This window comes from Heptranchias perlo, chromosome 28 (genome assembly GCF_035084215.1).
Source record: "Heptranchias perlo isolate sHepPer1 chromosome 28, sHepPer1.hap1, whole genome shotgun sequence".
NCBI classification, from domain to species: domain Eukaryota; kingdom Metazoa; phylum Chordata; class Chondrichthyes; order Hexanchiformes; family Hexanchidae; genus Heptranchias; species Heptranchias perlo.
Genome location: NC_090352.1, coordinates 31,377,896 through 31,390,682, shown reverse-complemented (window position 1 = coordinate 31,390,682; position 12,787 = coordinate 31,377,896). Strand labels below are relative to the sequence as shown.

Sequence of the window (12,787 nt, the reverse complement as noted above, 5' to 3'; positions counted from 1 at the left end):
GGTTGGAATATTCAAGGGTCTAAGTGAACAAAGGATTGTAAAACTACACTGGTCCTCAGTGTTGCCCTTTTACAAATCAGTTATGAAACAAATGGCAGGGGTAAAGAAAGACACTAAGTAAATCCCCAAAGGAAATGCTCAGCGATGCATTAAAAAAAATGCAGCACCCAGCTTCTTGTATTTTTAAATCTTAAAAAAATTAATTATACATCACTAAAATGGCAAGTGAGGCAAATGGAGTAGCTGGACCATGTTTTGGCACCTGCCATTCTTCAGTCCCAGCCAGGCAAACCATGTAAAACCTGAGCATTTTCCTGGAGAAATACATTGATGGGAAGGGGAAAAAAAAAGGAATTCACCACATGGACACTTTCAAGGGGCTTTTTACTGAGGAGAAGCACTGAGAGGCCAGAATACAGATCAACTATCCCCTCTGTTGGCTGTGGAATGCCACATGACACAAAGGCCATTGAAGTGGTTTTATTATGCTTCCCCTTCCTCTTCCTTCCCAATCTTGTCTCCATCCCTTCTGAAGGCACGGACGCCTTGTTGGGAAATGGTTTCACAAGCACCGGTCGCCCTCAGTTAAGCAGCCGTTATTCATGCATCAACTTCTCAACAGGCTATTCGACTGCTGAGAAGGCAAGGAATGGAAAGGGGGAGGAGCGAGAAGGAAGAGTTGTCAGGGGAACATATTATACACTCTTGTGGAATCACTTCCAAATATAAATCTAAAATGAAGAAAGGAGATTAAAGATCTGTTAAACAGGACATTATTTTGGATTTATTTGCATTAGCATATATTCTTTTGCTTCCTACTGTGAACCAGAACGTGTTCAAAATAAAAAAGGAATTAACAAGCATTAAAATTTAGGTTGGCAAGTTTTACGTCGCTACAAACAAAATGAATACCACAATTTGTGTTTAAAAAATAATTTTAAAAAACACATTAACATTTGCAAGAACGCTGAATTCTATTTTTCCCCTTTATTGCTGATTGTAATGGAACCAATCTAAATATGAAAAAAACTTCTTGGAGGTACAAAAACAAGTATGTTCTTGTTCGTCTTTTATTGAACACTTGGTAGTAAATTCAAATAATTTAAGAACAAGTCGCTTTGCATTGAAGACACCGCCTCACCTTCTCTTGCTTCCCTCCTCTCCCAACACACAATTGCCACACACTCACACCCCTCCCCCCACTTCCAGGCAACACAAATGTGCGAGATAAAATCTGAAAGCTATTAGCATAATGTTAACATTCAGAGGGGGACAGTGCAGCAATTAAGATGATTTTGCATTAATCAGATACACCCACACTGTAGCTCTGGAAGCAACTTATCGACAATCACTGTGGACACCCAGATAAAAAGAAAATTAACTTACTCCAACATTTATTACACATCCTTAATGGGAGGAAGTTACTGTGTAATGATTTCATTATCACGTCACATGAAATACGATTATACGATTTGAGAATATACTATATAGCACTCATTTCTTTTCATAAATGTATCTTTTTATCTCGTCAGTACCACAACATACATACACAGCTTACAGGGATATTAATTTTTAAAAATGGCATTCATCGTCTCTCTTGGTCACAGTCATCCACCGGAAAAAAAAGGTTTCCCCTGTGAGTGCACTGTGCAATGTCAGCACTTTTGATACAAGTGGCTTCATCACACATACTTTAAATGCACTAAAAATCCCACTGTCCCTCAGACTCGTAGTTCTGAAACGTGTCACAGCGCTGTACAAAAATCAAAGTACACATTGCCTCTACTTATTCATCGCTGTTTTGAAGACACTTCCAATTTCAAAAGGGAGCATAGCCAGAGCTGGGAAGAAGGCAACAGTTAAGAAAAAACAATCCAGTTACCAACGTCAAACACACAAATTCCAAATATTTCTGACAGGTTTCAGGATGTAAAAGTTGCCAGCTTTTAAATTGGATCGAACTGAAAACCAACACGAAAATTCAAGTGAGGAGAATTTTCACAATTGCGTAAAGGTTTCGCCACTTGAATAGTGACCACCAACTTATGGCTAAGTTTACTGTGTGTTGATTAGGGCAAGTAGCTGTAATCATGATTAGTTTCAAAATTGAAAAAAAAATTGGTTCTGAATATCAAAGTCTGAAATTTTTTTTCCGGTTGGTGCCCTTATACAGCATATAATGACCTGAGTATTTTTAAGTATTTCAAGATTCATTCATTTGGAATTTGTTATATGTACAGTTTCTTTAGACTATTACACGTATACTTTACAAACAGTTGTTTTTATTAATTGACTGTACAAGCTGAGTTGTATAACTTTACAAGTCATTGTTGTCAAACACCTAGTTTTTTTTTTAAATATAGTTTTTTTTAAAAAAAAATTGTGCAGTTGATGCCACTGCTAAGGCTTTGATATTATTCAGATCTACAATCGGCAGGATTTTTTTTTTTTTTTAAAACGCTAAATGCAACACATTTCTATGTACCAGTGCATTTTTTGTGTGCGTGCGAGAGAAAGTTTATTGCAACAAGTCTCCTACAGCCTGCAACACATGTTGAGGTTTAAGCAGGCATCAGTTCCTGGAAGGTTCCGAAATAACCGGCCTTTATGCTGAAGCCTGTTCTATGGACGGTTCGGCAATTGGTTGGCTCTTCTCCGTGTGATCTGTTTCAGTCACTTTTTCATCTGTGGTTTCCTCTTGGTCCCCGCTCTTCACTATTTCTTGCAGCTGCTGACGACGTTGGACCTCAGCTTTCAGATTCTCCAGGTCTTTTTGGCTGTTAAAATGAAACGGGTGAAACATTTGCAAGCAGCATCTTTTGAGGTGTGGGCACGAGGCGAGGAGCACAACATTTCACCTCGCGCTCATCAGTAATATCTACACATCTGGAAGCTGTTTGGGCTCAAACCCAACCTTCAGCTTCCTTCTGCGCTGCTGTGAAGCTTTCCATTCCCTTCGAGCTAGTCGCATGGCGCTATGCAATTGTGGGGAGAAAGGGAGAAGTTATACATACAAGCTAACCGTCAGCGTGTTCTGACAATCACCACGTTAACCGATCCAAGCGGATGCAGCAGTTGGGTCGCTACAATTAGCCCTCGGTTAGCGAGGGGAATCGCAATCAGAACTCTCCCTCCAGATTGCTTTGGGCTGCCACCCGTTTGAAAGGAGCGCGTGCGATATCGGGCAAGGACAGGATTGGGCTTGGCTGTGATGCACCTCATGATAAAATAGCCTGCCAACTGCCGAGGTACAACATTTTCAGGAGGCGAGGAGAAAGTTGGCCAGGAAAATAAATAAATCCTCAGGCTGCTCTCGTGCATCTTGAGGTTCTGTTTAGTGCAGTATTGCCCTCCTGGTGGTTTTTTTGTGGCCCAGAAAAGAGAGAAAGAATAAGTAGTGGTGAGATTTTCCAATATACTTAAAAGAATTTATTACACTAAACAATGAAATTGCTTAGCACTTAAGATGGAGGTATTGACGAGACCTAACAACGTTTATTACTTCATCTGCTGTTGGTACTCGGAAGTAGTGCCAAATCACCTGTAGGGTTCAGGCTGAGTGTACACTAGGAAGACGACCAGGGTCGTTTTACTGGTGTCCCACTTCAATACATTGCATTTCCATTGTCAAAATGTGGTACAAAATTACTTTAAAAATGGGGGTAGGGGGAAACACTCCAGTTTTAGTTTAGTGTGACTTGTGAAAAGAGGGAAAAATACAAAGGTTAGTTCCTTACCTGAGGGGAATGAAGAGGATCCCATTTATAACATTGAGCTGCTCTAAAACACTGGCCATGGTAGGAGCTGTGAACTGTTGAAAACAAGAAGATTTTGTACACCATTAAAATGTCCTCTCATACAACTTCAACAATTAAATTAGGCTGCATTTTTTTTTTCCAGGCACGATTTTGAGCAAATGCACAATCTATTAGACTACAGACATCCTACCCAATTTCTGCTGGGGGACCAAGTTTGAGTGCTACTCTCTGGAAGAATACAAAATATCCCAATACAAGGCAACATAGCAGGGAGCCAAATTTCTGGCAATCACACCTGGGTTTCCCCAGGTGACAAATTGTTAATCTCTGACCTCGGCTGTGTCTGGTAATCATAGAAAGGGGAGGAAAAAATATTGTAACTTCTAGCAGCCAAACCCCTCAGTCAGAGAGATGCAGTCGAGTGTGGCATAAATAGGGGGAACAAGCCCAGCTAATATTAAAAGCAAGCTTTTCTTAGTGTGCTTTTGAATTGTCCCACCTTGACTACCAGACATTAACATCCTAAAACAATTAACCCAGTTAATAAGATTTTATGATCTTTCATGGCTTTAAAATTAAACGAATACAGATTCAAATTGAGCCAGCACATTTTGGCAGGTCTTTACTTACAAAATGCCTGTCAAATGACTCGGGGCAGCAGAAGAGGGACATGCTTTAAATATGGATCACTAAACAGGCCCTGTTTATAAAATTATAAAAACAATGGAAAATAAAAGCACATTTATGAAAGACTGGCCAAGAACCCCGAGAATGTTTCAAAGGCTAATTTATGAAAACATTCTCCACACTAGATCAATGAATGCCACAGAATTTTACTCCTGTTCTCTTCACAACTGTTTATCTGTCAGTTAGGCTTCAGAGACTTTTTCATGCTAGCTCGAGTGTCTACAAGGAAGACAGTAATCCTATCAAGGGAATCAAATGTCAAGCTCCACTCTCGTGGTCCATGTTGATTAGCTTTTAGCCATCATGTGAATGTAGAACATAAACTTCCTTGTGCTCAGTTCCATGCAGCCTTTTCTTTCTAATTCAATTTCATACGGAAAGCTTGACAAACATTTTTTTTATTTTTGTTCATAAGACTGAGGAGTTTTAAGAGTTGGGAACAGAACATTTTTTGGGGCCTTCTCTGAACTGCTGGAAGGCTTTGTGGTGGGCAGTCGTGGCCTGAACACCCTGTGCTGTTGATGAAGAACGCACAAACTGAACGCTTAACAACTGCATCGTGACAGCGAACAGAACACTGCCCCAAGGCAAGTCTCCAGTAATAACTAGAAAGATAATGCGTTTTACCCCCAGTGGAGGGTTCCAAACTGAAAGCTTTCAAGGCAACCTCTCCCCAGATAGCTCCGTTGCTAAGTGGCTGAAATGGAGTCAAACAGCTTAGGAAGGCCTAAGTTTCCATCCCTGGCTGTATACTGAATTAGCTGATCTCAGCCACAGTGGTGATTGGTACACTAGAATTAGCCTCAATATTTTTGGGCTGGGGGAGGGGGGTGGAAAAAGAGGAGAAAGGGAAGGAGGAGGAAAAGAGATAGGTTTCCACTCGATTGCTATCCAATGACTCCAGCTGGAAAGTGCATCAGGAAAGGACAGGTTCAGTGTCAGCTGTAACGCCCCCACAGTCAAATAGCCGACTGAGACCTCCCATCTAACCTGACACATGAATGGCTGCTTGGGTGAGGTACATGATAGTTCCCAGTACCTGTGGAACTGTATTCTAGTACAAGTCAGCACCTTGAGAAAAGGGAATATTTTTAAAGCTAAAAATTGTTTACTAAAAAAAGTGTGGAAATTTCATTACCACCAGCAAAAATCCTATTCTATGGTAAATTAAATGAAACATAAACCAGGCTCCTCTCAAAACAACATTCAATTATTTTTTAAAACAGTAGTTAGTGCCTAAGAAATGACTTTTAGTTTACATATTTATTATAGGTTTACTGTTTTTATTTGAGAGTGAGGAGCATGGGTATGCATTGCCACCTCCTCACCCTGCTGCAGGGTCTCCTTGTGCAACACACCACATTCTTGGGAGAGGGAGAGTAGGCAGTCAGAACTGTTCCCAAGCCCAGGTTTTTTTTTTTGCTTTCACTCTCTCTGCTGGTGGATGAACATATAATTAGTTCTGTTTAACTGTTACCTCCTCCGAGAATTCACTAGGGAAGTTGCTAATAAAACTCCATCTATAATCAGACATAATCCAAGTAGGATTAACAGCACAGACATCAATGAGGTGGAGGTCACCGATAAGGCTAAAAAGGGCTTGAAACAAAAACAGTTCTCCAGAAATAGATGATATTTGTCCTCTGGATACTAATGCAAAGAATGAGAATTGTGAAGTACTTCAATCACCGCAAACGACTGGCATTCGTGATGGCGAGGGTCTGCTAGATTAGAAATAAGATCATAAAAGGCATCCATTTTCAGAAAAGGTGACAACACGGATTCTGGCAACTACAGAACAGTTAATCTAAGATCAACAAAATACTGGAATCAGTCGTCAGGTGTAAACTTGAGCATTGCCTCCAGTTATGATAATGACCTACTAAAAACATCAGTACAAACAGCTCAAGATCGGGAAGATCACACCTGACCAACCTCCTTAATTTTGAGGAGGCGATATTCCAAGTGGGCCGCGATGAGCTTTCCTACATGGTGTAACCTAGACTTACAGAAAGCCTTGGGCAACGTTCTCAGTAAAAACAAAACTGCTATTTAAGCTTAAAACTTTGGGAATATAAAGTAAAACCCAGAAATGGACAAGAAATTGTTTGAAAGACATTTGTTAGGGGAATGAATTTGGGATGGGGGGTGGGGGTTGACTGAAGGAAGTGTCCCGAAGATTAATGCAAATTCACAGACTGGGGGAGAATCTCCCCAAGAACTACAAATGGATTTTGATAAAATATGTAAATGGGTGAACCATTGGTAGATACATTTAATGCAGCAATAAAATATTACATATAGGAAGAATAAAATGTACAAATGGTATTGAAATAGCCAAGAGTGAAATTGAAAGAGATCTGGTGGTATTAGTAGATTCAGCAACTAATATGAAGAGCAGTCATGCTGAACTATGTAGCCAAAACAGTCGAGTACAAGTCAAAGGATGTCATGATAAAACAATACGGTGCTCCAGTCAGACCATCTTGAGCAGTGTTGGTCACTGAGACAAAGGAAGTCATTCAAGTCCCTGGAGATGGTGCAAAGAGCCATGAGCATCAGAGGACTGAGATGGTGCAACAAAGGTTCACTAGATTGTTTCCTGGAATGAGAAGGTTGTCCTATGAGGAGAGATTGAGTAGAATGGGCCTATACTCTGGTGTTTAGAAGAATGAGAGGTGATCTCATTGAAACGTATAAAATTCTTAGAGGGCTTGACAGCATAGATAATGACAGGCTGTTTCCCCTGGCTGGAGGGTCTATAACTGGGGGGGGCATAGTCTCAGGATAAGGGTGTTGACATTTAGGACGGAGGAGGAATTTCTTCACTCAGAGGGTTGTGAATCTTTGGAATTCTCTACCCTAGAGGGCTGTGGATGCTCAGTCGTTGAGTGTATTCAAGGCTGAGAGCGATAGATTTTTGGACTCTAAGGGAATCTGGAGTTGAGGTTGAAGATCAGCCATGATCTTACTGAATGGTGGAGCAAGCTCCAGGAGCCATATGGCCAAGTCCTGCTCCTATTTCTTATGTTCTTATGTATGAGGGAAAAATGAGAAAACTTGGGTTATTCGGCCTTGAAAGGAGGAAACTAATAGAGGGACCCCATAGATAGATATACATTTTAAAAACAGTAAACATTATGGACTTAAGTCTGGAACACTTTAGGCTAAATTGTGACAACAGGATGGGCAGATGGTGGGGGTGGGGGTGGGGGGGAAGTCAAGGGTCAAATTGGGAAAAGATAAATTTAGGATTGATGTAGGAATTTCTTCACACAAACGTTGATTAACATGAATGATATGGATTTCTGGGAGGATTAGAAGAGGCAAAAATCCTACAATAATTTAGGAGTCAAGTCAAGTGGATGCCAATTGGGTGCACTATACACTCTTTCTTGATGGATGAGCTAGGATGGGCGAAAAGACCTTCCTCAGCCATTGATATCTTGTGTAAAGGAGGCTGGGCCCTAGTCGGCACCTCGCATCTCTCCTCTCTCATTTCCTCGACTTTAAACGCCCTTCTCGTCCCTCAACAGTATAATGAAGATCAGAAATTCCGTGTCAAGGAGATGCAGGAAGGACCCCCCAAGTCCAACCAACCAATCAAACTCTGCTTGTTGATGCTGCTCTAATGTACAACAACATACTCGAGCAGCAGTGAATGATATAGGCCACAAATTCCCACCCCAGATGGAAGGCCCAAAACACAATGATCACATGCATTACCAATTCTCCCAATTAATGTGATGTCAAACACATGGATGATAAAAATGTACTTGCCTTATTATGCATAGAGAATCACAAATATGTCAGTTCATAGCAATAAACCCCCTCAGTAAGTCCATTTTATTGATGGTGCCTGACCTACCTTGAGTGGGAGAATACTGGCATTGGATCCATTCTTGTAAATTTCATTCATGGTACGCTGGAGGGCTACAGCTTGTTGCGTTAGGTACTTCAAATACTCTGAGCTTTCTTTGGTCTTTTCATGATTCTCACCCAGCTATGGAGGGAGAAGGAAAGGGAAAGGGAATAAGAAAGGACGTTTACATGATTTCAACTGATTATATTACTGTAATCCAATCCATATTGTTTAGTGTAGAGAATTAAAAACAAAGCACAGCAGACAGATTAAGTGCGGTCTGGGACCAAGTCATCAGCCTGTTACCTCAGCAATCAGTGTTTGGCTTTAAGGAGAATACTAGGATAGGGAACAAAGGCAATTTACAATCAGATATAAAACACACGTGCACACGGGAAGCCCTGAAGAACAGTGAGAGAATTTTGTTGGTTGAATCTGATGCTGTTTTAAAAAAAACTATAGTTGATTTACGTGAACATAGATCTATGCAAATTCTCAACATATTACACTGGAAACAAAAAGAAATTAGCATTCTCCCTGGTTTCACCTCAATTTAAACAGAAGAATTAACTGAGGTGATGAGTTGGCGGTGAAAATAATCCCGTCTCTCAGTTTCCACATCACCCTGGTCATATACGTGATAATTAAAGTGAACCTCTAAGCATCAGGCAAGACGAAAAATAAATGCCATTTATTTAAAAGAAATACTCCATGTGGAATGCAGATCAAACAAATTACTTCAAATGTCAGCCTTGTGCAAATGTTTCAACAGCACATTGAAACAAGGCTTTTTTTTTAAAAAAGATATTGTTTTGAGCAAATTATATTATACACACCTCAAATAGTTTCCTGTTCCCCACCCCTCTCCTGAAGGCAGTCACTCACGCTAAGGCAATGGTCCACAGACATTGGCATCACCCCCAAGTGATTCTTCCTCACGTACGAGCCTGGAAACTTCTTCACCCTACTGTTTGTATCCAATTTTATTCCACTTCTAAACAGTCCATAAATGCACTTCTCCAGATAGCAAACGGTAACAGAAATCCTGGCTGACTTCTCAGCTCCTAAGCTCAGGGACATCAAGACCGATTGTAGCACCTCCACTGGCTGTGATCAACTAGCTCAACACAAATGTTCCCTACCCCTCTCTCCCCCTTTAAGATGCTCCTTAAAACCTACCTCTTGGACCAGCCTGTCCTAATATTTCCTTACGTGGCTCGGTGTCAAATTTTGCTCCTGTGAAGCGCCTTGAGATGCTTTACTACGTTAAAGGCGCTATATAAATGCAAGTAGTTGTTGTTGTTGTTGAGATACACAACCATGGGTCCTCCCTGGTTTGTATGGTTCAACAACATACTGTGCATTAACCCACTCGGCCATTAGGGGGAGCCCAATACGTCCCTTTTTGAGTCTTAGCTGTTTACGTCCTCCTTTAGCAAAGGGATCATTGTATGAGACAGAGGACTTTCCAATAGCTTCTCTGAATAGTGCTGCTCTGAGGATCATGAAAATCAAGACACTGAGCCAGTCAGCAAGATGAACAATCAACCACCCAAAGAGGTGGAAACACCCCACCTCTAGGGTAGAAAACTGACAAAAGCTTGCTGTTTTAGCACTTGGCATCAACAAGCCATTTACCATCTTGCTCACACCAAGGTGTAGTCATTGTGTTTGACTCATCTCCACACTATACTGCAGCCCCACCACCACCTGGCAAGAGGCATGATTCAGCCAAGCTGCAGGTGATCGCTTTCTCTTGACTTTCTACTCGAGATGTAGACTCTCAATGCCCCTTGGTATTGCATCCAACAGTCCAGACAAGCACAAACAGAGCTTCGTCAAGCGAGTTTGAGCAGTCCAGCGAGTTCGAGCAGTCAGGCGACCAACTACTCAAGGTATTCCACCCCTACCCCATTTATTACTCTTCTTCGTTCATTCCCACTTACTATTTTTATTTTAACCTCTGAAGGGCTCTCCAGCTTCACACAGCCCCCTTCAGCTGGGATGACAGACATGCCAGGAGTGATTCTCCCTCAGGTTGAACTACAAACTTACCCCACGAGTAGCTAGCAGGCGGCGACAACACTTTCATGACTTGCGATTGGTTTGAGTGCGCTTAGGTAGACACTCAAGATTAGTTGCACCTATATTCAAAACTACTGCTAAAAAAGGAAACACCTCTCCATAAATTCCACTGAAATCACAATTACAGCTACATCTGCAGTTTTTACAGTTTCGGAAATAGAGGGTTTTCCACTTAGAGTAGTGTGTGGGAGGAATGGCAGCTTTCATGACACTGTGCCTCACATGCTGCTGCTCGCCACACTACTTAGATTGCAGATTAGGTATCTTTTTGTTTGGAAGACACGCTGATAGCAGCAGATTAAGTCATTAGGAGATAATTAATTTTGATAAGGAATGTACACGTTTTCAAATCCTTGGTCCTTCTCAAAGCTGAGGAACGCTCTTATTACTACATTTTTCTGACTGGTTTCATAAAACTCGGGTAGGAATGGTTCATTAAAGGAGGTTACAACAAATCCATTTATCAAACAACTCCATATTTTAAACTGCTTAGCTCACAATTCCAAAGTGCCACACCCTTTTGAACAATTCATAATATTTCATCCCATCAAAAAAATTGGTCATACAATTACTGCACCTCAGCTAACCTGCATTTCATATGCAAATACATCCAAACCGTTTCACATCTAATTAGTTCCATGAATACATTAAATGTGAACAGACAGCGAGTTAATCCTTTTATTCCCTTCACACTGACTTTGCAACATTTCTATAAACCACTTCCTCACTTCTTTGTTCTACTGTTTGTATCCAATTTTATTCCGTTTAAAAGCGTGTCAATTTTTTCGACATGCCCACTTAATATGGAGAGTCTAGATGGCACTGAACATGGGAGAGTTGCTTTGTATAAGATGATGCGGAAAGCACCGACACCGAAGGCATTTCTGAAATGATTAGATGCCGGACAGTGATTAAATGAATGATGACGGGACAGGCAGATCATCAAAAATTCAGGAAACCACTTGAGGCCCCACTTTGGCTGAACTCAACCCTAACAAAAAAGGGGGCATTAAAAGCAAAAGGAAAAAAAAAACATTTACAGCAAAAATAGATAAAGATCCCTTTTGGAATAAAAAGCAAATAAGATCTTCAGTGAAGTGTTATGGTGGGTGTGTGAAATGCTTGTTGGGTTGTGTCTGGTGTGAATATTTTGAGCTGCACAACAGCAGGGTATAGTGCTGATGGTTATAGGTTTCACTGCTGATGATAGTGATGGGAACAATTTGAGACAATGAATTCACAAAAAGAAACATATTACACAACATTGAAACACATTGGTTTAAGTGCAAATTTTTCTTTAGCATATTGGTACCAATACTTCAGATATGTCTAGTAACAACTTGCATTTATGTAGTATCTTTTAACGTAGGAAAACGTGCCAAGGCACTTCACAGCAGCGTTATCAAACAGAACACTGTGACAATGCTGGTACAGTGATTCAGCAACGCACTGGTACTCTCAACAGAGTGCATTGTGGAGTAGAGGAACAACATTCTGCGTTGTGATTCCTCACAGCAGCACTTCAGGCAGAATAAAAAAAAATAAAAAGCTTTCATCTTCATGGGAGTGCCACTGACTTATAGGTGGAATGCACATTAACAATCAACCCAATCAGGAACAGATATCAACAGACACAAGTTTTGTGGGCCTGTCATTTTGCAACTGCATTAACCACCTCTTCCAGCCTGCTAAACACGCTGAGCCAGTTCAGTATATTGTGACACAAGCAGGTCGACACACTGAACTGCCTCAGCCTTAAATGCTGCAGTGTCCTCAGGGCTGCTGAGCCCTCAAAATGTCCCCATTATCTAAATATCGGCCTCCAATAGAACTACAGGGTTCGGGTGGCAATATACAACACTAGGGAGCAGCACACAGGCCATTAGCAAAGAACCGATTTATAAGGTAAAAGCAGTATATATACAAAACAGCCTGTCATAATGGGCCGCTCTCAGCCAGCTTCTTTGGGGATGGGTTAGAGAATAACACTGGGACAAACCTGGGAGCAAGTTAACCGAACATGTGAAAGGGAAATCCAAATAGCTGGAGAAATTAATTTAAAAATAAAAATCAGATCCATGAATATAACACGATCTTAAAGTAATGCTGTAGAACACCCCAACAGTCTGAAATACACTGAACAGAGACTGCGTGCAGATGGTGTAATTAACACCAAGCGAGACGATGTGACAAGGCGCAAATGAGATGTGTAGCTCACGCTGAACGTGCAAGACTGACCTGGTTTTTGTAGATGGTATAACCATCTTTCTCTTGCTGTAGGGCTGATCGAAACTCCGCTTTGCTCTCATAGACACGAGCTACCAGATGGTGACTGATGAGCAGGGGGGAGGGAAAAGAAGAGAAAGAAGAATACAGAATTTCATTCTTAAAATAA

General features: G+C 41.0%; 1 protein-coding gene across 3 annotated transcripts in view; it reads right to left on the bottom strand.

The window, feature by feature from the left end:
- Nucleotides 1-1,052: 1,052 nt before the first annotated feature.
- The window catches only part of cluha (clustered mitochondria (cluA/CLU1) homolog a), a 72,762-nt gene continuing 61,027 nt past the window's right edge, over nt 1,053-12,787 (bottom strand). For all 3 annotated transcript variants that reach the window (XM_068008347.1, XM_068008349.1, XM_068008348.1), the window contains exons 23-26: nt 12,631-12,724; nt 8,314-8,448; nt 3,738-3,811; nt 1,053-2,777 (exon numbers count right to left, since the gene is read on the bottom strand). In XM_068008347.1, coding sequence (XP_067864448.1) covers nt 2,606-2,777; nt 3,738-3,811; nt 8,314-8,448; nt 12,631-12,724 — 475 coding nt within the window. In that variant the 3' untranslated portion in view covers nt 1,053-2,605. The remainder of the gene's footprint in view (nt 2,778-3,737; nt 3,812-8,313; nt 8,449-12,630; nt 12,725-12,787) is intronic.